General features: G+C 36.9%; 2 protein-coding genes and 1 long non-coding RNA gene across 10 annotated transcripts in view; 2 read left to right on the forward strand and 1 right to left on the reverse strand.

Annotated features, from left to right (window-relative positions):
- elf2b (E74-like factor 2b (ets domain transcription factor)) overlaps nucleotides 1-8,681 on the forward strand; it is a 23,550-nt gene extending 14,869 nt beyond the window's left edge. For 4 of the 5 annotated variants that reach the window (XM_079895942.1, XM_079895944.1, XM_079895943.1 and 1 more), the window contains exons 4-9: nucleotides 4,345-4,458; nucleotides 4,569-4,745; nucleotides 4,874-4,954; nucleotides 5,630-5,819; nucleotides 5,959-6,312; nucleotides 6,933-8,681. In XM_079895942.1, the coding sequence (XP_079752068.1) occupies nucleotides 4,345-4,458; nucleotides 4,569-4,745; nucleotides 4,874-4,954; nucleotides 5,630-5,819; nucleotides 5,959-6,312; nucleotides 6,933-7,593 (1,577 nt within the window). In that variant the 3' untranslated portion in view covers nucleotides 7,594-8,681. Of the gene's footprint in view, nucleotides 1-683; nucleotides 821-4,344; nucleotides 4,459-4,568; nucleotides 4,746-4,873; nucleotides 4,955-5,629; nucleotides 5,820-5,958; nucleotides 6,313-6,932 lie in introns of those variants that run through there. The other variant, XM_079895946.1, reaches the window with a different exon arrangement.
- A 477-nt stretch (nucleotides 8,682-9,158) lies between these two features.
- LOC307151351 lies at nucleotides 9,159-15,023 on the forward strand. The gene is made up of 2 exons (XR_013819870.1): nucleotides 9,159-12,198; nucleotides 13,723-15,023. It is a non-coding gene; the product is annotated as an uncharacterized lncRNA (long non-coding RNA).
- noctb (nocturnin b) lies at nucleotides 14,144-25,348 on the reverse strand. 4 transcript variants are annotated; one of them, XM_079858986.1, is made up of 4 exons: nucleotides 25,179-25,348; nucleotides 24,940-25,087; nucleotides 17,009-17,272; nucleotides 14,144-15,242 (listed from the first exon to the last, which is right to left on the reverse strand). In XM_079858986.1, the coding sequence occupies exons 3-4, from the start codon at nucleotides 17,262-17,264 to the stop codon at nucleotides 14,383-14,385; spliced, it is 1,116 nt and encodes a 371-aa protein (XP_079715112.1). In that variant the 5' UTR covers nucleotides 17,265-17,272; nucleotides 24,940-25,087; nucleotides 25,179-25,348; the 3' UTR covers nucleotides 14,144-14,382. The 4 variants fall into 4 exon arrangements, with proteins under 4 accessions (XP_079715112.1, XP_079715111.1, XP_079715110.1 ...); XM_079858985.1 differs by lacking the exon at nucleotides 24,940-25,087 and having other exon boundaries at nucleotides 25,179-25,347; XM_079858984.1 differs by lacking the exons at nucleotides 24,940-25,087; nucleotides 25,179-25,348 and adding an exon at nucleotides 18,829-19,110.
- Nucleotides 25,349-25,569: the final 221 nt, after the last annotated feature.

Below are 25,569 nucleotides of genomic sequence, written 5' to 3' on the forward strand. Positions count from 1 at the left end.
AATGGTCATTCCTCACATTATAATACTTATTGCAAGTATTATAATAAAACTGACTTGTAATACTCATGTCAAAACTTAAGTCACTTAACGATTTATAATTCTTATTATGTCAAGTGACATCATAAAACTCCCATATTATTCGTTCAGAGATATTTCGGAGACTTTGAGATCACAGTTGAAAGTGCTGAAGATTTTTTATAAAAATGACCCTCGTCTAGATAATAAAATACAAAATGCTATGCATAGAATTATGGAAAAAGAATATCCGTGTCTATTCAGAACAATTATATTCAGTGATTTATAGATGTTTTAGATACTTAAAGATCACAGTTCAAAGTGCTTAAAATACAATAGGAAGATGTTTAAGAACATTTTATAAAGAATGTCTCTCTAGATAAGAATACAATACAAAGTACGACGCTAAAAGGATATGGAAATGGAAACGCCTACTGTCATAGAACTGTTATTTTCACGGATTTAATTCACTTTGTGGAGAATGTTATTTGCATTGCGTATGTGCTTTATTTTAATATTTAAAATATTTTTTTGCAAACGAATACTTGCTAATTCTTTCTCTCCGCTGTTGACGTAAATCGAACGTAACGCAGAGCGCGCGGAGGATTTCCTGTGTTTGGCGCGGAAGGATCTGTGCGCTCTGTTGAGTTTGTGGAGATTTCCTGTGGAGGCGGAGTGATCTGCGAGTCGTGCGTCTCTAAACGCTTTCAATGCGAGTCAATGTGAATCTGCACCTCTGGACGAAACATGGCGACGTCGCTGCATGAGGGACCCGCTAACCAGCTCGATCTACTTATCCGAGCAGGTAAAAAGACCAAAGCGCGTGTTCGTCCTCGCCAGCGTGGGTTTGTTTGGGCTGCAGCAGAGCAGTGCTCGCGCCACAGCGCTGTGATCCGCGAAGTTGTGCTCTAAAGTAATGGAGGGCATTTCAGGAAGTGATCACCTTGGTTGGCAACCTGCATGGCGTTGCCTAATTTTCTTGTCTGCTTTCTTGGAGTGTTGAAAAGTAGCGTGAAGGTGTGCACGCTGTGTTATGCGTGATCAGCGTGCACAGTGTTCAGTTTGCACGGCGCTGAGGGCGTTTTTGATGTGGAGTGTGTTAAAATAACGGGTTTCTCTGGAGGTGGTGCGCTGCTCTGAAACCAGGAAGTGGGAGAGATGTTGTCTTTCCTACGTCTTTGCCACGCTGTCTGGAGTCGGAAGGGCACTGAGTTTTATTTTAACTCCTAAATACAGCCTACTAAAATGTGAAATCTGTTGATTTAATTGTATTCTTTCTAAAATAGTGCCTGAGAGCTTTACGTTTGACTATTGGTTTATTTTAATGCCTCATCTTCAAAGAAAATGTGGCATATTATTAGAGGGAAACATACACGCGGAGCAACTACGTTTTAATTTCTTTATAATGTTAAGATGTATGCAAAAACAAAGAGTTTGTGTAATAAGATACATGTTTGCTTCACATCGCAGATGTCCCGTTATCTAAACGTGGTCGCTCAATTTAGCGCTGAATGTTAATCTCCGTGAGCAGCATGTATAGCTTTATTATTTCTTTCAACACCACTTTGTTTTTTTCTGACCTGTAATGTGTTGCTGTAAACGTGTCGAGTGGATATTTTGACTTCTTTTAATGTGGATGTTTAGATTTTAGAGCTAATTTGATGGCGGAAGCATTGTTATTCCACTGGGCTGTCTAAATGTTGAGTGACAGCACTCGTCGTCCAATAGTATTCGCGCCGCTTTCGAAATCCTACACCTGACCAATCGTCTTGTCTGTTTCTTGGGGCGTTGATTAGAACGTCGCCCAATCAGATTCGGGGCGGGGATTGAGTGGCAGGAAGCTCGGAGAGCGTCTTCAGAAAGAACTGGAGGGAAAGCTCTGACGACTGTAAACACGGAAGTGAGGAGGGACAGCACTACTTTCTTGTGGACCGCTATTTTAGTGACAGACAAAATAGTACCACAATGTTCAGTCTCCTGCTGAATCATTACTACTATTAATGATTTGTTTATAATTATGTAAGTGTTAACAATGACTTGACTGCTATTTAACGGCTGTTGTAGTATTTTAGATTTAAGCGAATCTGCATTCCTTGCTCATATTGACAAAGCATGCCTTGTATTTTCTGCTTATATTTTAGTGTTGCTTGACTGCAGTTTTCTTCTTCTTCCAGATTTGGGTTTTACAGATCAAATATACCCTTTGTCCTAATGGGGTATTTAACTCAAAAATAAAAATGGTCAACAATTCTTAACTTTCATGTTCTTCCACAAGTACATAATATAGGTTTGGAAATAACATAATTTATTTTTTGCATGAACTAACCTTTTAAATGTTCAAGAATTTTAAGAATAAAAATATATGAATATCTATTGTAGTCAAAAACAGCTATAACTTTATTTTTAATTTGTACTAATTGTTTGAAAGCAGCCTTATTCTCTTAGGTTTGAAGTGTTGGCAGCCATATGGATTTTCAGTATTTTCTGTTAATAACTACACATGTGTCGTGTCTCCAAGGGCAGATCTGTCTGAATACAGGAAGTAAATGCATGCCGGGTCACCCATTCTAGAGGACACCGTGTGTGTGTTTATGACTGGGACTGCCTAAAGATAGCCCCCGTGAACAGCAACAGACCAACATAGCCAAACATGGGCAGGGTCAGGTTTTAATGGGACTTGAGTGACGGCTTGGATAGACTGGCACAGGTGCTAGTTTCTCTGGGTGTTAACGTCAAAGAGAAATGAGGCTAGAGGTTCAGTCCTATATATGCATGAACTGCTTGTCTGAGATCAGTCTGTGCACCTGTGTCTTAATTAGAGCCAGGGCGTCCAAGGAAGTGACTTGTGAGTTAGCAGATTCTTTTATCTAAACTGTCTTAGATAGAGCACACTAATTGGGCTTTGAGTAGACTGATCGCAGGTATGACTCCTGTGGATCTATTTAGGTCCAAAGGCAGGATCTCAAGAAGTCTACAGTTGCACTTTTGCATTAATATGTCCTACGGGACTTAAAACATGTCCTCTTACACCCATTTGTGTTGGTTATATTAAGTGATTCTAAATACTCATTCTCAGAGTGCTTAACTTGCATTGTCTTATTTGTCAGCTCTCTTGATTGTTGGTGTTAACTGTCAGGTAGTTTATTTGTCAGTCAGTAGTTTAAAGCTCATAAGTACCATATTAAAGTGTCAATCACACACTTAATAAAGTCTCCATGCTAAGTGTATGTCATTCAATTAACTTATACAACCATAAAGACAAAAAAAAAAAAGGTTTACATATATTTTCTGTTTTTGATTTATAATTGTTGCTAGATATGATTTTGAGTAACCATGAACACACAGGTTTTCCACCCAATAGCACCCTCTATTGAGAGTTCAGTGTACAAATATTAAATGTGAATCATGAAGATTATTTTGTACCTACAGTCCTCATTGTATGTGGCATTTATTAATTACGCTACTGTCCAAAAGTTTGGGTTCAGTAAGATTTTTTTTTTTGAGAGAGAGAGAGAGAGAGAAATTATTACTTTTATTTAGCAAGGACACATTTAATTGATTGATATTGACAGTAAATACGTTTATAATGTTACTTCAGATTTCTGTTTTAAATAAATGCTGTTCGTGTAAACTTTCTATTCATCAAAGAATCCTGAAAAAACATCAGTTTCCACTAAAAATATTAAGCAGCACAACCGTTTCCAACATTAATAATATTATTAATAAGAAATGTTTCTTGAGGAGTAAATCAGAATGTTAGAATGATTTTTAAAGGATCATGTGACACTGAAGACTGAAGTAATGATGCTGATTATTCAGCTTTGGATCACAGGAATAAATTACATTTTAAAATATATTCAAATAGTAAACAGGTATTTTAAGTTGTATTAATATTTCCACAATATATCTGTATTTTTGACCAAATAATTGCTGCCTAGGTGAGCAAAAGATAATTTTTTCAAAAACATTAAAAAAATCTTATCCCCAATCTTTTGAACTGTAGTGTATATATATCAACATAACTGACAGATCAAAATCAAATGATTAACCATAAGAAACTGTACAACTGAGGCATGTAATAAAGTAAAGCTGTTTGGCACAATATTAACCAGTTGTATTAAACAGATTGTTAAAGGTGTTATATATATATATATATATTTATATATTTATAAAGGTATACTTCTAAATGCTGGTGTAGACACTTTGATATTAAATTATGCTATATAAATGTAATTATACTTTTTAATATTGTAATATATGCACCTAAGAATTTTACAAACCAAGTTCACAGGAATATGAAGTTTTGTTTGTGTGTTTTGTCTGTTGCAGTGGAAGCATCAGTTCATGGCTCTAGTGTGCACTGCTCTGATAAAACCATCGAGGCTGCTGAAGCTCTTCTACACATGGACTCTCCCTCCAGCCTGCGTGGAGACCGGAGCCCAGGTGAACAGTGCTTTATTTTTCCCCTTCAATTATAGCGTTCACATTGCTGTGGACAGCCACACAGTGAGAAAAACATCCTTTCTATAATGATTTGTTTTTCTGTTGTGTAGAGGTGTTTGTGCCTCCGTGTATCAACACTTCGGAGTTCCTGCATGCGGCTATGCGACCTGACGTGCTGACGGAGACGGTGGTGGAGGTCAGCACAGAGGACTCCGAGCCCATGGAGGTGGTTACGGTTTTTCAGGAACCTGAGATGCTGGAGACGGAGCCCAGCAAGAGAAGAAAATGTGAGAACACAAGAATATTACCAAACGTGCTATTTAAATGATTTTGTGTGTGTGTGTAAAGGTTACATAGGATGTCTGAAGTTTTTTTAACAAGTTTTTTAACTTGTTTGTGTGTTTCATCCTTTTAGCTGGGCGGAAACCCAAACCCCATCACATTTCAAACGGATCTCCAGATCTGGGCATCAAGAAAAAGTCTAGGGAAGGGAAAGGTACGTCCTATACATTCAGTGTTATTTGCATATGATATGGGTGAAGAAACATCTGGGCCCTATTTCACTCAAATAATATATTAAACGTACAAATCAAAAAGGAATAAAGTCAATTTGCATCTCATTCTCATATGAGTTATTGTTGCACATTGTGTACATCATTATATTATTCATTGTTACTGAATTAAATGGTTTTGGTTGATTTTTCATTACTTTAGAAACACTAAACAATTTGTACAATATATAATTTGTTATCATATACAAGTAGGATTAATGAAGTAATGATGCTGAAAATTCAGCTTTGCCAACACAGAAATTAAGTCCATTTTAAAACGCATTAAAACAGAAAACATTTATTTTAAATTGTACAAATATTTCACATTCCTCTCTTCTTTTTTTTTTTTTTTTTTTATAAAATGAAAACTGACCCTGGTAACATTACATGTATATAATGAACAGTATTGAATATGTAGTGTATATAGTAAATTACTATATGATTATGAAATGTTTGACATGTTCTTAACATGATTTGTAAGATCCATCCTAATATTATTTATTTAATTTGATTTAATTTGATTTAATTATCAGTTGTGTTTTGGTAGTGCCAGTGGCTGTTAATTAGCTAATATTGTTTAGATTATGTGGATCTTATGCTATATTTGTGTTTTCTTACAGGAAGTACATACCTGTGGGAGTTCCTGTTAGACCTGCTGCAGGATAAGAACACCTGTCCCAGGTACATCAAGTGGACACAGAGGGAGAAAGGCATCTTCAAACTAGTGGACTCTAAAGCTGTGTCAAAGCTTTGGGGAAAACACAAGAACAAACCAGACATGAACTATGAAACCATGGGCAGAGCGCTCAGGTGAGAGAGAACCTTGTGTGTGCAAACATCGTAAGATATTGAAGACATTTCACATGGCTGGAATGACATTGACCAATTGGCATCCATAACTGGAATTAAATTATTGTATATTTAATTGATGTCTCTGTTTCTCTCTCAGGTATTACTATCAGAGAGGTATCTTGGCTAAAGTAGAGGGTCAGAGGTTGGTCTACCAGTTTAAGGAAATGCCTAAAGACATTGTCGTCATCGATGACGATAAGTGCGACCCTGGCGATGATGTAATCGGAGAGAAGGCCTATGAACGCGTTCCTCCCTCATCTGACACTCTATTGACGTCTGACCTCTCCAAAACTCCTGCCATCTTGAGAGGGGGCGGTAGGACTATAGTCCACCCAGGCTCCCCGAAAGCTAAAGCTGCACTCACTGCAACTCCCCTTCAGCGCATCGTAACTGTCTCCACGACAACAGATCCGTCCCATGCCACCATTATTTCCAATGCCAACGCACCCAGGTAACCAGACTTAAAGTGCACCTGTTATGTTTTTTTTATTTTTACTTTACCTATACTGTAGTGTCTAATGTGCATGTAAACAATCTGCAAAATTACAAAGCTCAATGTCTACACCAAAGGGAGTTACTTTCAGAAACTTGCCTGAAATGCTTTGCTTGTAGTCCTGCCATTATTAGCTACATCACTGTTACACATTTGCATAATGCCCGCCCACTGGCTGCTTTTACCAATCCTCAAAGAACACTTGGGTTAGTGATTTCACTATGTTAAGGAGGTGCTGTTTTTTCACTGCGAGGGCAAAAAACATTGACTTCCAATACTTACGGCATAGTTACAGATTTAATAATACTTTTTAGCTGACCAATCAAATCAGACTGGATTTTTTTTTTCCAGAAAAGTGGGCTTTAAAGAGACGGTAACTAAAACAGAGCGTTTCAGGCAGAGGGTTAAAAGAGGTTTGCTACAGCAAAGTACATTATGAGAAAAATGTTTTTTAAATCATGTAAATTAATTCTAGCTTACCCCAAAAATAAAAGAACAAACTTGTAAATCAGTATAGTGTGGGCACTTTAATTTTCTGTGCCAAAAATTGTTGTTTTAAAACCTCATCTTGTGTCCAGGACTGTGCGGGTTGCTATGCAAGTGCCGGTCGTTATGACAAACTCCTTGGGACAGAAGATCTCCACAGTGGCCGTGCAGTCAGCAAACCCTTCGCTCTTCACCACAGCGCCCACCAGTACTGGCTCAGCGACTGGCATGAACGCACCTAAAGTCCTAATCCAGACCATGCCAACGATGGTGCCCGCCACAGCAGAGAATGGTGACAGGATCACAGTTCAGCTCGCCAAGATAATCACCATCCCCGCAACCCAGCTCACGCAGTGCCAGCTTCAGGCCAAACCGGGCAGCCCCACAGGCATCAATCTGATGGGCGTCCGAGCCCTTACGCCCATGCCTGTGGCGCAGGGGGCGCAGGTGGTCAGACTGGCAGTCCCAGCCCAGCAGAGTCCGGCTCAGGCGAAGACGCAGGTTCCCGTTTCAATCCAGACGCAAACTCGAGTCCCAATCTCCGTTCAGACGGCGTCAGCTCCGGCACCAGTCCCAGTTCAGATCCAGATTCAACAGAGCCAGCTCTCTCCAAAAGCTAAGAGCACAGCCCAAACCTCAGAGTCCAAACCCGACAGCACTTCCGCAGAACAGCCTGAGCAGGACAGTCCCACACAGGCAGCAGCAGAGGTGCTAGAGGAAGGTTCAAAACCACAGTTCGCAGCAGAGAGCTGAAGAGTGATGCGTTTTGTCAGTCATGAACTCTATGATAAATGAATTTATAATCCCCAGATACTATTCAATCGCATTCTGGGAAATCAAACTGGAGTTGTACAGTTTCAAGTTCAAGTGTGGTTTCATTTTATGTATTCTAAGCAGGCAAAGACTCCCGCCTGGTTTCTCACATCATGTGAATTAACCCTGGATGTCCGTCATTTCAATTATGATTAAGGGACCAATGTAAAGAACACTACAGTTCTCCACTTAAAAGAAAAAAAACTATTTTGACACTAATAACAGCTAAGCAGAACACTAAGGAGTGAGTTGTTGTAGTCAAGTATGTGAACTTTTGAGGGAGGATAAATTCAGCTTTTTATAACTTGTATAAAAATATTTTTCTTTAACATTAAAATCGCAAGGCAAAACCAGCAGTTTCTTTTGACGATCACTGTGAGTCCACGCTTCACAGGAACGTGTCGATTCTCCCTCCACCTCTACTAAGGGAAGAAATGAACTTTGTATATAGGAATTATACAGTTTACTGAATTTATAAACAATGCAGCCTTAGAACAGTTTTTTCTTTTTTTAAAAAAAATCAAGCTTTTGTGTTACGCTCATGTTTTGTTGTTGTTGTTGTTTTTTTCCTCACACATTGTACCAAGCACAGTATTATTGGCAAACAAAATGCAAAGCATTTTTGCATTCCCATTTCATCTGGATTATATAAAAAAAAGGCCATACTATTTGGGTGTAATCAAATCTGGGTCCAAATCCTGGAACGATGGCAATTTGTCATCACAAAAGAGAAAAGGTCAATCGGCAGCATGCATCTTCACTGCAAATACATTTCTTACGCATTTGTTTTCTTTTGCTTTGTATTAGTCCTTAAAGAGGGAGAACAAGATGTTTGTGTTCAGAATAATCTAGTTTGTATATTCAACATTTGAAGTATATTCTATTTTGTTGTACTCTTGTTTCAAAGTGTACTCGAGTAGGTTTTACTTAAATATAAAAATATTCCTGAATTTGAGTGGTGGTGTTTTTGTCAGCTGCAGAACTGTTTTGGTTTTTTGCATGGTCTTGGCTCGCCTTTTCACTATCTCTTTCCCACTATACCGAATTTGAGCTTCGGATGCATTGAAATGTTTGAACTTTTGCGGCCGTACCATATGCGACCCCAGACTGGATATGACGTAATCTAATCAAAACTAATGAAAAACAAAGTGGGAATTACCCACAAAAGTCCAGTAAAATGATATTCTTTAAACTATATTTCTGTAAAATGGGAGGTTATGAATAATTGTGTCTGAAATTGTTAAATTTTATTAGCCCTAAAAAAGGCGGTCATTTGTTTTTTGTGCATATATTCATACACAAGTGAATTTTACACAAGTGAATAAGTGGAGGGTAACCAATTTAAAGTTTCGTGTGACTACCACTAGGGGCTAAAATGAGAAAATGTGGCTTTAGGAGAATAACATCTGACTTTAATTGGAAACATCCAATATAGAATTTTTACAACTAGAAAAAACAACATATAATATCTAACAGAATTTAGGTATATGTTTGTTACCCACTGATAATACAAATTCGGACACAAAATTCTTGAAATGCCAAGCTGAGCCAAAGTAACAGAACAAACTGAACCAAGAAAATGACATAAAACACTGGACAGAAGACCTAGACTAAACATGTCCAGACCCACTGAATGCTGCCCTAGCCTGATAGTCCTGGCTAAAAGAAGACAAGTTAGACCCCAAATGCACTGAATACGAGGTACAATACGAGATTCACTTCATACACTAACATTAGTAGTACAATCTTTTCTTTTTTTGCATACCAGCAAACTAGATTTCAATGGAAATCTACAATCATTAAGTCATTGTGCTACAGTCCACAGCAAGAAGTTGTATTTCTTGGCTCTGTGCATGCAGTTATAAATTCTGTCACTAGGGGGTTAGTGTGCTTTCTAGATATCTTCTACACATTTGCTGTGTGAACTGGAGCCACACACAGAGGCTCTACACCAGAATCTCTCAATACGTGTCAAGCCATCCTGGTCATGTTTCAGGGTTATAGGTAACAAAATAATAATAATATATATATAATTTTATTTTATTTACTTTAAATAAAACAAATGTTAAATATAGCCTATATATATTGAGTCCATGTCCATTTAATCGCCAATGGTAACGTGCCCATTCGGTCGTATTACGGTGCCCCCCATCCAACACATCCAACAGGGATAATGCGACGGCCGCCATTGAATACGGGCATGATTTGGAGTGAGCAACCAGCTTAGTGAAATTAGACATAGGGTACATCTTCATGTCTGTGACATTGTTTACCGAAGATGATGACTGATGATCCGAAAATAAGTTGACTATTAAAAAGAACAGCTGAACATCAGTTCACAAATAAAATACATTGTTTAAATTGTTACTGTCTATATATAAATAAATGTAAAAATGCTTAAAACACTTAACTTGATGAGATTTATACTTGGTTTTAATTAATAGGCCTAGAGCATTAATTACAATTGAATTACCATTAAATACAATGTAAACATACAAAATAGAATTTTAGTTGGTTTCTATTTTTTTATGTAGTGTAATGTTTAACCAGGAAAATGTGGCAACATTAAGTGTAACTGGGACATGAATTTACATTTGATTAATAAAAGACTTTGCCTCCTCATTTCAGAACACCACTATAACTTTGATAAGATTTATATATATTATATATACTTTTAAAGTATATATACAAATCTTATACAGGCTATATTTTATTTCAGCTAGTTGCCAAGGCAACATTTCTCATTTAGTTAACTTCTAAAATAACAAACAAAAATTAAACACTGTATAACCATATTTAAACAACAACAAAATAACATCAAAACACAACAAAATTGCTTAAACTTTAAAATGTAAAATAGAAAAAAGGCATTCAAAATATGAATGAAAACTAAAATAGTATCTCAATAACACTAAAATAACATTTGGTTTTTATCAAAAATGTAAAAATTTTCAAATAGACTGTAATGATCATTATGTAAATATATATGTAGTGTAATATTGGGCTAGTGGTTTTGCACACTTCCCTAACAACCCTTGAGGAAGGGATTGAGTTGCATCCTCTTCCCGCAGTGCCCTTTAAAGGTTGACTCTATAAAACGAGGAGCTCACGTGATATAGCCTAGTCCTAATAGTTAATAGTTAACCTGTCTGCAATTGATCATGTAGAGTAGACTCTGGTGAAGCTGTGAAATAATTTTGAGGATGTTGCATAAAGGAAATTATTTATTAATAAGGCTTCCCTCACTTATACATGAGTGTGAATGATACACAATGAGTTAAATGCAGAATTTGACACCTTCCCAAACATAGCCTACTTTATTAACCGTTAAAAAAAACCCCACCACAATGCAATGGTTTTATTTGTGCAAGCTGTCATGTTATTACCAATAATAAGACCCAAAAAAATGTTCAGGATAATTTGAGTCACATATTAAGAATTTATTTTAACATTTTGCTTTTAAACCTACACCCTGAAGTTAGAAGCATACAAGTCTAAAAGAATAAGGGTATGTTTACACGACAACAATGCAATAAAACGGAAAAGTTTTTCCTTTGCGTTTTCCCCTACAGATGACAACATTATCAAAATGATTCCCATTCACATAAAAAAAAGCTATATTCTGCTGCCAGGCCAGTAGTTGGCGATGCCAATTTGTTAAGAAAAACTACACGCATATATAGACTGAATAGACACGGTTTTCACAAATTCGCGTTTTTGCAGTTTACGCCGTATCGTTTTCAAAAACATGCACTTTGAGACCTGTTTTCAAAAGTTTGCGTTTTCAGTCCCCCAAAATGCCGTTGTTGTGTAAAAGAAGGGCCAAAACGCATAAAAAGTTTTCCATTTTAAGTTGAAAACGCTGTCGTGTAAACGGCCTCTAAATCGTACAAAAATGAAAATTCTGTCATAATTTACTTAACCTCTCCAAACCTGTATTTTCTTCTTTTTTTCTTGTGGAATACAAAAGGAGATATTTAACTGTCCAACCTTCTCTTGTCCATACAATAAAAACGGACGCCAATTTACAGCACCAATAAAAATAGTAATAGTCAAGCCTTCTGAAGCCATACTACTGCTTTGTGTGAGGAACAGTATAGGCGCGTTTCCATTACAGATTTGCGCAAAACCTTTGCGATTTTTTCAAAATGTCGACAAAAAACTATTGCGAAATGACGGCGTTTCCATTAACCGATGTTATGCGACTAAAACTTCATTTTTCCTCTCGCGATAAGTCATTCCAAAAACCATGCCAACGGACGTTGGTAGGATTATGTACTATATCCCAGCCAGTGCACTGGCCATTATTAATCGAAGGAGACGTGTGTTTTCCAAGCATTAATGGTAAGGAACGATTATTATACTTGAGAGCGGCACGTATGAGGTGTTCCTGGGTGTTTCTCCCTCATTTCTGCTTCAAGGTCTTGATTGTGGCATTTATTTGAGGTTTAGAATCCAGTATTCCTGTAATTCTTTTGTCTTTTATGAGTTTAATAAAGAACTCTGTCTCGTATTCTGTCCAAACACACCGCGTCATCTACATCAGTAGCCGCGTTTCCATTACCCTTCAAATTGCGCAAATTGAAATTGCGAATTAAAAATACGCTCAATGGAAACACGTCAATTTCGCAAAAACTCCCGTTTATCGCAAAAAAGTTTTTACGCTCTCATGAGGTGGTTTTTCAGGCAATTCGAAAAAGGAATATTTCGCAAAACTGCAATGGAAACAGTTTTTGCGCATTTACAGTCACCTGACTTAGAAGACGCGGTGTGTTTGAGGTCCATGTATAGCTACGCAAATAGGCCTAACAATTATTTTATATTATTTTATTTTAACATTTAATAGGCTATATTTAGAAGACGCTTTTATGCAAAAAAAGAACAAAGCGTGAGGAGCGCGCACTGCATGGCACGGAGGCGCGGGCGTGAACACTTGCATTTTCCTATCAACAGTGGAAACAACTTAAAAATACTCTATCATTTCTGGCCATACAGAAAATAATAATACATTATTCTCAACTACTTTTATTTGTGTAAACTCACAATAACAAAATAAAACGTTGTGCTTTTGTAAAGTAAAAGAAAACAATCAGACGCACTTTCATGATCTCCGTAAACTGGAGCGCGAGAACTGAAACAAAATATAGGCTAAAGCTTGAAATGTCCACTTTAAAACGAACAAATTCGAATCGAAAGCTAATACCTTCTGATTTTGTAATTCGTATGAAAGGTGCATTTCTCTCTAAAAGCGCATCTGCTTAACAGCGGAGATGGAGATGTGATTTTAGCCAAAACAATAGTTTATTAATAATATTAATGGCTCTTCTCATTCAGCACTGCGGGAAAACATCAATTCCAGGTTCTAATTTGGCCTTAGAAAACCAGTAAAATCGAGATGTTTTCCATATTAATTTGTGACTATTTTAAATGTTTAATAAAGGGGCAAAAAGTCATAAACAAAAATCTGAAAATTCTTCGATATTTACTTTTTTTTGCGCAGCAGTTGGTGTAGCCAGTTCAAATTAAAATTTTGGTGTTCAACTTTGCGTTTTAAAAAGACAACAACCGTTAATTTTTCGTTTTTCAACTACGGGTTAAAAAAGGAAAAACGAATGGACACAAAATAGCCTACATGGATCGTTTGGACAGAATACGAGACAGAGTTCTTTATTAAATTCATTAAAAAAATAATAATAATTAGACTATAGGAATACTGGATTCTAAATCTCAAAGAAATGCCACAATCAAAACCTCGGAGCAGAAATGAGGGCGAAACACCCAGAAACTCCATGTGTCGTTCGCATTATAAGGGTCTTTCCCTGATGCTTGGATAACACGCCACGTACTCCTTCCATTAATAATAATAATGTCTAATGCGTTGGCTGTGATATTTTATAAACCAACGTCAGTTGCCGTGATTTTTGGAATGACTTATCGCGAGAGAAAAAAGGACGTTTTAGTCGCATAACATCGGTTAATGGAAACGCCGTCATTTCGCAATAGTTTTTTATCGATATTTAGATAATAGCGCAAAACATTTGCGCAAATCTGTAATGGAAACGCGGCTAGTGACCTGTAAATGCGCAAAAACTGTTTCCATTGCAGTCTTGCAAAATATTTCTTTTTCGAATTGCCTGAAAAACCACCTCATGCGAGCGGAAAAACTTTTTTGCGATATATGGGAGTTTTTGCGAAATTTACGTGTTTCCATTGGGCGTATTTTCAATTCGCAATTTCAATTTGCGCAATTTGAAGGGTAATGGAAACGCGGCTAATGATATTTAAGTTAATTCTTGAACCCCTTTCCCCATTATAGCTCTCAAACATTGCATTTCACCAATAATTTGCAAACATTTGCAGTCACTAATGTCTAACCTGGCAGCACTTTAAATGCATGTTTGATTTTAAAAAGCAACATTGGAAGATTTCACACAAAGCTATCGTATTGTATGGACAAAATTACTACTTTTATGATGAAGTTTTTTGCTTTAAGAAGATTTTATTGTGCTGTATTGTCTTAGCAAATGAAAACAAATCTCCTTTAAATGTTCCACAGTACAAGAAAATCATACATTGAACGAAGTTGAACGAAATGAAATCTTTTTGTTTTTGTATGAACTTTCCCTTTAAGGATGTACTGGCTGAAGTGTTAATTATTCATGAACAGCAAACAAAATATGTAGAAATACTGTGCCAGCACATGTCTCGACTTGCGAAATAAGTCCGTTATTACTGGGAGACAAGCGTCGGATCCTTGAAGCTGAAGTCACAGACGAGGGAGAGGTGATCTGAAGGGTAATTATAGGAAGGAAGCCTATTGGGTCCAATTTGTTCGGCTGTAGGAAATTCCAGAACCGCATTAACATCAAACGCTCTGTGTGAATACCACACGTAATCCAGCGTGTGGCAGCACTCGCCACTGGGCCGGATCTTCCACGTCGTGTAAGGAGGCTCGGTTTTCCCGTCCGTACTCAAATGCTTATACGCACTGTCCAGTCCCAGACTAGATGTTGCGAAATTCCTATAGACGTCTTCTGACGGCTCGGCGTTAAAATCGCCACATACTATCAGAGGAACGTCTGCATCTGCTTTTTCTTCGGCCTCTATTCTCTGTGTAACGTTCCGCAGGTTGCGCAGCAGATCCGAACCCTGTGTGCTGCGTAGGACCTCCCAACCGCTCCGTGCCTTCAGATGGGTCACCGCCACACAGAACGCCTGACCTGTGTCTCGGCAGCGTAGAGCGGTGATGATGGCCACCTGATTGGTCTTCAACATCATGGCGGACAGTCGCAGGTGTGTTGTGTTTAGTGACTGGAAGCGTTTGTGATTGAAGAACAGAGCACAGCCATCAGGGCCGTTGTTGTTCTCCACATCCAGACATGGAGACCATGGTTTGGGGCAGAAACTGCCCTGGTAGCCCAAACTTGCCAGGACGGGCTGAAACATGTCAAAGTAGTGATCAACTTCCTGTAGGCATAGGATGTCAGGTCTGTAGGTTAGGATCTCCTCCAGGATCAAATACTTCCTTTCAGCCCAGTTCAGAGCATCCACGGGGCACTGCACAAAACTGTCCATGCCTTCACCTAATGCTGCAAGGGGACAGAGAGAAGTTGGATTGTTTTAAAAAAATAATCTCTGTAAATCATCCTAGCTACAACTTTCTAAAGTAAAAGATTTTTATGAAAATGCCACCTTGCGGCAGTGTAATTTCAGCATCATTGAGATACTTTTATAGTTTTAATTAATATTTTGAATTGGTTTTTATTTTTATATGTTCATTTTAAGCTGAAGTTTTAGTAATTTTGTCATTTTTATTCATTTTAAATATGTCTGTTTTTTTATTAACCCTTAAACGCATACCTCGGGTCTTTATCGACACAGAACATCATTCACTATCCTCCCCTCATTCATTTTTTAAAGTTAGACATCAACCTTTTTTAGTATTACTCAATTAATTCATTATAAACAATATAACAAGAAAAAAAGTACATAATTAAAGACTGCGTGTTTTCTAATACATTTTTTTTGTAAAAAGTAAATAGGGTCGCTAGTGTATTTTTTTTTTTCTTTGCAAAAATTACTGAATCTTTGATGACTCAATAAGTGCAATTCACCTTTATTCCTCAAAGTGGCAATGTCTAATACACAATGATAATGTGATAATTCAGTCATAATTACCGCAGGCATAAAACAAAATAATATTATGGAAGCTTGTTTCTGCCACTAAATAAAAAGTGAAAAAAGGTAACTGCAACTTTTTATCTCGCAATTTATTCTCAGCATTGTGATTTAAACTCACAATTGCAAGTTATAAAGTCCGAATTGCGAGATATTAACTCGTGATTGCAAGTTATAAAGCCAGAATTGCATGATATAAACTCATAATTGTAAGTTATAAAGTCACAATTGTGAGATATAAACTTTAGTTTTATACTAATGTAGCAGTTAGAGCGCCATCCATCACTAAAGACCCTAATATTTAATAATGATTAGCGAAACAATCATTATTAATAATATTAAAGTTGAACTATTTTTAGTACATCAAGTTAAACTAATCAAAAAGAAATCTTGCCTTGGCATCTAGCTGAAATAAAGTTATTTTTTTTAATATAGTATTTTATTTCAGTCAATATTTATTATACTTTTATGGTTTTAGTTAACTATAATAACCACCATAAACTCCATAAAACTCACCACCATGACACAAGAGTGTTGTTATGCATTGCTAAGATTTCCTAAGGGGTTTTAGCGAGTTGCTATGTGGTTGCTAATGTGTTCTTGGTGGTTAGTATTATAATTGTTTTTTAATAATTATATTTCATTATTACTATTTGCCTATTTTATTCCTGATCCTGAAACTTTTGTGTCAGTAAGATTTTTTTTTATAAAATTATATTTATTCAGCAAGGATACATTAAATTAATCAAATGACAGTAAAGACTTGTATATTATTAAAAAAAAAAAAAAAAAAAAATCTATTTCAAAAACATAAATCCACAACACTATTCAGCAGTACAACAGTTGTCAACTGATATTAATAAAAAATGTTTCTTAGCAGCAAGTCAGCATATGAGAATGATTTCTGAAGTATCATTTGGCACTGAAGACTGCTGAAAATTCAGCTTTGTCATCACATGAATAAATTAAATTCAAATTCAAATAGAAAACTTTTTTTTTTTATTGTAATAGTTCACGAAATATGATTCATGATTTATTTTTGATCAAGTAAATGCAGTCTTGGTGGCCATAAGAGGCTCTGACATATCCCCAAAATGTTAATATCGTGTTAACCACAAGTAATATGTCATTTAGTGTCCCCTCTTAATGATGATGAATATAAGGTTTAGGTTTATACCTTGTGCCAGTACATTCCACTGCATAACTCTGATGGTCTGCCTGGAGTCTCCATGCCCCGTCTGGATGAGAGTTCTCTGCAGTTGGGCAGGCCGGTTTCTCAAAACCTCTCTACATTCCCGCAATAGCTCCAAAGGGTCCGCCAGGTCTTGATCCAGATTGTTCCCCGGAAAGTATGTGGAGTCCCGAGTGTGAGGAAGAGGAGGTCTGCTGACAGTCTTAGCCAGGGCACTGTAGAGACTAGAGCTGCTGCCCATGGAACAAGCTAAGAGAAACAAAACAGACATCCCATAATGATCTTTCCTGGAATTTCATCACCTGCTCCCTTTAAAGGAATAAAAAAAGAACTACACCTGTTCGCGTTGTAGCTGCAAATAGCTGTCAGTGTGAACACACCTTTGCACTGAGCAGTTGTGCTGAACTAAACCAGGCTTTGCTATCTATTTCCACTTTAATTCATTCCATCCTGGATCTCCTTCAAATAGGACAAGCAAACACATGCCTAATCCATTTATACTGAGAGCAGCAAGTAGCACCAGTTGTTAAGACACGTCACACACACCCAGAGCTTAGAGGCGTTCATGCATGTAATGGCTCCATTGATCTCGAAGTCTCAGCAACATGCAAGTTCATGCAAGGTGTAGACTTCAATTCAAAGAAATGTCCTGGTTGGCTACACTAGAGCTTTATGTTGGTCTATAGGTCCCTGGTAATCCATCTTGGCCCTAATCAACTAAACATGCCTTGATTAACGCCTGGTTAGCCTTTAACTCAATTACCTCTGAGCTCTATAGATCACTGTGGCTTTATGATGCTCACTGTTGCGAGTTGAGTTAATTTCACAATATCATATCGTCATATATTAATCTTCAGCAATAAAAATGGCAAATTCAATGACTACAGTTTCAACGCGTGACTAAATAAAATTATTCAAATAAATTTAAATAATTGTTTTAAAATTAAATAAATTGAAACAAAAATAATACATACATCTCTTACTTATAAAATATTCTAATGATTAATAGTTTTTCCCCATTAAAATCAATCAGTAATTCTTTTGTGCTGACACCTAGCAGCGCAATTGTGTCATCTGTTACTGATGCCATTGCATAAATCAGCTACTGTATCATGTTATATCAACATGACAGCCCCCATAATGCAACATGTAAAAAAACCTGCATAAATTGATCAAAAGTGACAGTGACCCTTTTAAATTGTTACCAAAAATAAATGCTGTTATTTTGAACTTTGTATTCATTAAAGAATCCAAAACAATTTTGTTTTATTTCCACAAAAATATTAAGCAGCACAACTGTTTTCAACATTGATAATTATAAGAAATGTTTCTTGCGCACAAAATCAGCATATTATTCATTCCTTTATAAGTAAAAACTTCTTAATCAGGAAAAAGTGACCAGATGAGATTTTGAGTGAGATATATATACACATGACATATATACAAGTACCATGGTATTGTTATCTGATACCATCACTGTACCATTGCATTTTTTGCTACACACAGAACACCACATAAATAGACTATGTTAATTTTCTAATCAACTAAATGTTACCCGAGTTTAAAAACAAACAATATTCACTTTTTGTCTCAAAACTGTCCACTTATGACCTCACATATAAAAAGTCCCTCAAACACAAATTTAAATACATATTATTCAAACACAAAAACATATTCTACAAAATCATTAGTGTTTAAACCAAGTGGCATAGAAATCAACCAACCATTAAAATTACATTTTTCATTAGAATTAAATTACATTTTTCATTAGAATTAAAGGAGTTAAATTAATTTGTTTATCTTACCAACAACCTCCATGATGTCAGGACTGGATTTTGAGTTTGTCCTACAGCAGAGTGTGTGTGTTGTGATGTTGTGTGAGCGATGTTCAGCAGAAATGCACCACTGGCTGTGTGTGTTAAACTGCTTCTGACAGAATGAGATTACAGACTTGAGACGTCAGGAGACCATATGGTCACACACACACGCAATCTGAGTACAAAGGACAAAAGGCTGTTCCAGGGAACATAATGCAACCATGAAACCACATGATTTTATGCATGTTACATTATATCCGTTTCGTCACAAGGAATAATACTAACGTTAACAAAATAGGCTACACTCTTGTACGGTGACCGAAAGAGCTCAACACACTGCAACTGAAGAAAATGCATGAAAAAGAAAAAACACCAGCAAATTAAAAAAACATCATGAGTTTGACAACACATGTGCTGCAAATACTCACAACACAACCAAATACAGAAACTCACTGCAAATACTCACAACACAACTAAATACAGAAACTCACTGCAAATACTCACAACACAACTAAATACAGAAACTCACTGCAAATACTCACAACACAACCAAATACAGAAACTCACTGCAAATACTCACAACACAACCAAATACAGAAACTCACTGCAAATACTCACAACACAACTAAATACAGAAACTCACTGCAAATACTCACAACACAACTAAATACAGAAACTCACTGCAAATACTCACAACACAACCAAATACAGAAACTCACTGCAAATACTCACAACACAACCAAATACAGAAACTCACTGCAAATACTCACAACACAACCAAATACAGAAACTCGCTGCAAATACAACCAAATACAGAAACTCACTGCAAATACTCACAACACAACCAAATACAGAAACAAGCTGCAAATACTCACAACACAACCAAATACAGAAACTCACTGCAAATACTCACAACACAACCAAATACAGAAACACGTTGCAAATACTCACAACACAACCAAATACAGAAACACGCTGCAAATACTCACAACACAACCAAATACAGAAACTCACTGCAAATACTCACAACACAACCAAATAGGCCTACAGAAATAGCTTGTCTGAAGTTTAAAATCATTGGTTACCCGTAAGCCAATCACATAACGTTTGGTTATTATGACGAGTGTTATGCGCAGGCTCAGCCGCATCTAACTTCCACTGTAAACACATGTATGATGCGAAAACAAAACCATTGAGCGAAATACCGGAGTGAAGTGAACATGGCTGTGAATGACTTTTGCAGATTATGTGAAGTAAATCTACGCATCCATGGTACAATCAGCGTCTACGTCACAGCTCTCAGCCCGCCCTCTGTTCGTTGATTGGCCGGCTGTTTTGAGGCCGGAGGAAAACGGGGAGATAGGTCGCTATCTCAGACTGAGTACAGAAGCGAACTGAAATTGAGCGGAAGTACGAAGTCTGACATAGTCAGGCTAACTAAATACAGAAACATGCTGCAAATACTCAACACAACCAAATACAGAAACTCACTGCAAATACTCACAACACAACCAAATACAGAAACTCACTGCAAATACTCACAACACAACCAAATACAGAAACTCACTGCAAATACTCACAACAACACAACAAAATACAGAAACTCACTGCAAATACTCACAACACAACCAAATACAGAAACTCACTGCAAATACAACACAACCAAATACAGAAACTCACTGCAAATACTCACAACACAACAAAATACAGAAACTCACTGCAAATACTCACAACACAACCAAATAGGCCTACAGAAACTCACTGCAAATACTCACAACACAACCAAATACAGAAACTCACTGCAAATACTCACAACACAACCAAATACAGAAACTCACTGCAAATACTCACAACACAACCAAATAGGCCTACAGAAACTCACTGCAAATACTCACAACACAACCAAATACAGAAACTCGCTGCAAATACTCACAACACAACCAAATACAGAAACTCACTGCAAATAGAACACAACCAAATACAGAAACTCACTGCAAATACTCACAACACAACAAAATACAGAAACTCACTGCAAATACTCACAACACAACCAAATACAGAAACTCACTGCAAATACTCACAACACAACCAAATACAGAAACTCACTGCAAATACTCACAACACAACCAAATAGGCCTACAGAAACTCACTGCAAATACTCACAACACAACCAAATACAGAAACTCGCTGCAAATACTCACAACACAACCAAATACAGAAACATGCTGCAAATACTCACAACACAACCAAATACAGAAACATGCTGCAAATACTCACAACACAACCAAATACAGAAATGTGCTGCAAAAACTTGCAATGCACATACGAATAGGATTTTAAAATAAACAAAAACTCACCTTTCAGGTCATCGACAACACTGAGTAGACATTGAACAATAAGCGGTCCCAGCCAGATTTGTCACTTGTTGGGGTCCCCTTGAAACACTTCTGTGTTATTTGCAGCATGTTTCTGTATTTGGTTGCGTTGTGAGTATTTGGAGCACATTTCTGTATTTGGTTGCGTTGTGACTATTTGCAGAAAGTTTCAGTATTTGGTTGAATTAACTTGTGAGTATTTGCAGTGCGTTTCTGTATTTAGTTGTGTTGTGAGTATTTGCAGCATGTTTCAGTATTTGGTTGTGTTGTGAATATTTGCAGCACATGTGTTGTCAAATGGATGAGGATTTTTTTTTTAATTTGCAGGTGTTTTTGCATGTGTTTTCTTCAGTTGCAGCTTGTTGCGCTTTGTGATATTTGCAGCATGTTTCTGTATTTAGTTGTGTTGTGAGTATTTGCAGAGCATTTCTGTATTTGGTTGCATTGTGAGTATTTGCAGTGTGTTTCTGTATTTGACTGCATTGTGAGTATTTGCAGAGCATTTCTGTATTTGGTTGCATTGTGTGTTTTGCAGTGTGTTTCTTAATTTGGCTGCATTGTGAGTATTTGCATCTGTCAAATGGATGATGTTTTCTTAATTTGCTGTATTTTTTTTTATTTGCATGTGTTTTCTTCAGTTGCAGCACATTGCGCTTTGTTATATTTGCAGTGCGTATTTGTATTTGGTTGCGTTGTGAGTATTTACAGCACGTGTTGTCAAACAGATGATGTTTTCTTAATTTGCTGGTGTTTTTTCTATGTGCATGTGTTTTCTTCAGTTGCAGCATGTTGAGATCTCTCGGCCACAATAACATATGGTGCAATTTATTTAAAGGCACCATGAAATCAAAACAGAGAAAAAGACAGTTCTTGTTTTTTTTTATGGAATATTGCAGTAGTTATTTTAAATGATTTATTCGTGCACATCATTTTTATTTTTAATTCACATTCCATTGTAATAACTTCCCCTCCCTCTTGCAACGACATCTCTTATTCTCTGATGACTTACAAGACAGATTACTGATTTCAGGACAACCTGTCTCTCACATGAGATCAAAGCAATAGAAAAAGATAACAATTCAATAATCCAGACAATTCAGAATGTACAAAATCAAGTCCCACCCTACATTTCTTGTTTGAGAACATGTTTCACTCAAATATACGTCAATAGGAAAGAAAAGACTATTGCAACTTCCGTTTCGTGCGACTTTAATCGCAAATGTCTCCAACGGTCTGACTTGTCATTCAGGAAGCTAGGCAAGGTTACAACATAAGTGGTTTGTACATTCACAGTACAGTAGCAACAGTCACTTACTTTTTGCCACACATTTGATATTACAAAATCAGCACATGATCATGATATGCTTCAAAACAACCTCTATTCAACCATCCTAACATATATTTTTTTCTAACTATGTCTTACATTATGGATTACTAAAAAGGATCATATTAAAATCTCTAACAAACCATGTACCATGGTTTTGGGGTCCGCAAGATTGAAAAGAAAAACATTTTTAAAGAGATTCATATTTTTATTCAGAAAGGGCACATTAGATTGATTAAAAGTGACAGTATTAGATCTACCATGGTGCTGCCATAGAACATTTAGGAAGGAAATGTAAGGGAGTATCATTTCTTTCAGGATAATATTGTGCTAATATACCTCAGTGTCACTCAACTTGAATTTTAAGGTCAAGATTAAAAGTCACAGATCAAAATAGCATCATCAACACAAACAGAATGAGGGGAAGTACAGCAACACCATTATTAGAGGTGCAGGCCAGGGACAGATCAAAATGACTCTACTATAAGGAGTCAACATGGTACTGTATGAATGAGATCCTTCATATGGGCTGTTAGGCGTGTTGTAACAAATTAAGATATTGGCTCTTATCTCGTTCTAGCTTCATTCATAAGATAATCAGATCTCCTAAAGTTCGACTCCTAGAACCTGCTTATCTGTGCCATAAAGGAAGCTGTTACTTGTGAGTGACAAATGAAACCGTCATGGAAATTGATATAAGATATAATGACTTTTGTGTGCAAGAGTACATACAAGCCCTGTTTACACTTGGCCACATAATGCATTTTCACTGATTTGATAGCAATTCAATCATATAAAGACCATGCCTGCATCCAACTATGTTTTAGTATATATATTGTCAATATATAGTAGTCAAAAAACAGTATGTGAAAAGAGTTGTATGTCCGAATTTATAGTATTCATAAAACAGTAGGCAAAATGTACCTGGATGAACTACTTCAAAGGCAATATTTCGAAGTGTGCTTTACTATCCCATATCCCATAGGAGAGGAGTTTTGAATGACAGTGATTTGTATTGTATTAATGCTTTCACAGCAGTTGTATAACAATTATTATCAAGTAGGCCGAACTTATGTTTCAGATAAAAATTGGACTGTTTGTATATTTCGTTTCTATGAAAGGAACTAGCTCTCAAAGAAGAAAAGCATCAAGCTTTGTGTGTGCACCATGCAAATGTGCAGAGCAAACACCAATCTGGAACAGAGGAGCAAAGCGGAAAGTGTTTTGTTACACACTGCTTCAGGTTTCCCATTTCACACTCCAGCTCACTAGTGAAAGAAACCTACTCCAAGGGATTTAAATATCAGCACTCTTGGAACAAACAACACTTTCCAATCAAATTTGAAGACCCAAACTATTTATTAATAAAATGTACAGATATCAGAAAGTTAAGGCCCATTCACAGTCACATCAAGGACTATAACTATAATGAAAACGATACTACAGTAAAGTTCTAAATCTATGAGAATAGGGAGGTCCCTATCACAGCTATAATGAATGACACAGAGGAATGATAACGTTGGAATCACTTTCAGAAGTACTTTTTTTTTTTTTCAAAATTCACCCAATTTTAAAGTGCTTAAGAATTTAAAGTGGCAGACAAACAGTTAAAGGCAAATTGACACCAAGAATGATAACTATAAAGATGACCATAACAATAACTACATTAGCGGCCGTCCACACTATCAGGACGTTAGCATTCTGTTTATTCTAAACTATATCTTTATTGTTAGTTATTGTTCTTGGTGTGAACTGGCCTTTAGTCCCAGCCCTCCATTCTGCAAAATATATTGTATGTTCCAGAGAAAAAAAGTAAATCATGCAGGGTTGGAACAACGTTCATCACGTTGGGTGAACTATCCCCTTTAAGTTTCTGAGCGGGGTTACATCGTTACGCCAGTAGGTGACGAAATCTGTATCAAGAGCGAGTCATTAAATCATTAATGGTTCGTTTAAAAAAAAAAAAAAAAAACGATTAATTTGTGAACGAAATGCCACTACTGTGCGTTGCTCGGACACGCTTAACTGTATCCTGCTTTGACATTGTATCGAACTGGCCGTATTGTTACAAAATGTAAGTTAGGCTACTCAATATTCTATTCATTGTGTTATATAACATCAATCACTCTCACAGTCGTGATGTAACCCGCAGCCTCGTGCTTATGAGTGATCATATCCATTCACGTCAATCTTGCTCATGTGATATTGTGTAATTGCCACGATAATGATTACGCATAGTTAAATAATAATAAAAATATCGAAGCATCACTAATTGTAATAATCCTTTGATTATTCGTAGTAGGCTCGAATTTAAATTGATGCATTGTTTCTTGAATACCCTTATGGTTTTGCGCTTTGTGGTTTATCAACAAGTGGACTGAGTTGAACGCATTAGAGTACCTTTCTTAAACAGAGACCATCATCACACTAGCGAGCTAGTGGAGGACACGCAACACTGATTTGTTTTGAACTTCTCCTAGGTTACGATTCATTACATGGAGTAGTCGGAGAACAGTCTGATTCTATAATATGCGCCGCACCGATGAAACTGAAACACAAATGCAGAGAAGACATAAAGGACGACAGCGCATACATTAAAGGTAAAGTGGTTGTTATGCTTTGTCGATTTTGTTACTCACCAGATTGGCTTCAAATACTGAATATTCCTCTTGCAGGCCGTTAATTGCGTGTGTTGATGCGATCTGCGTCCGTTTAGAAACATAAGTGACCTCCTTAAGCATACACACGCTACAAAAACAGCTGTAAGCCAAAGCAAGGTCATAGGACTGATGGTGACTCCTGATCCACGGAGTTGCACTGCCATCTGCCGGGGTTGAGGCGGTATTGCATATAAAAATAAAGGATCCCCTCCTCAAGGGGGCGCCTGCATTCATAACACGTGTGTGTGTGTGTGTGTGTGTGTGTGTGTGTGTGTGTGTGTGTGTGTGTGTGTGTGTGTGTGTGTGTGTGTGTGTGTGTGTGTGTGTGTGTGTGTGTGTGTCTGTGTCTGTCTGTCTGTCTGTCTGTCTG

The sequence above is a fragment of the Squalius cephalus genome (genome assembly GCF_949319135.1).
Source record: "Squalius cephalus genome assembly, chromosome: 2".
NCBI classification, from domain to species: Eukaryota; Metazoa; Chordata; class Actinopteri; order Cypriniformes; family Leuciscidae; genus Squalius; species Squalius cephalus.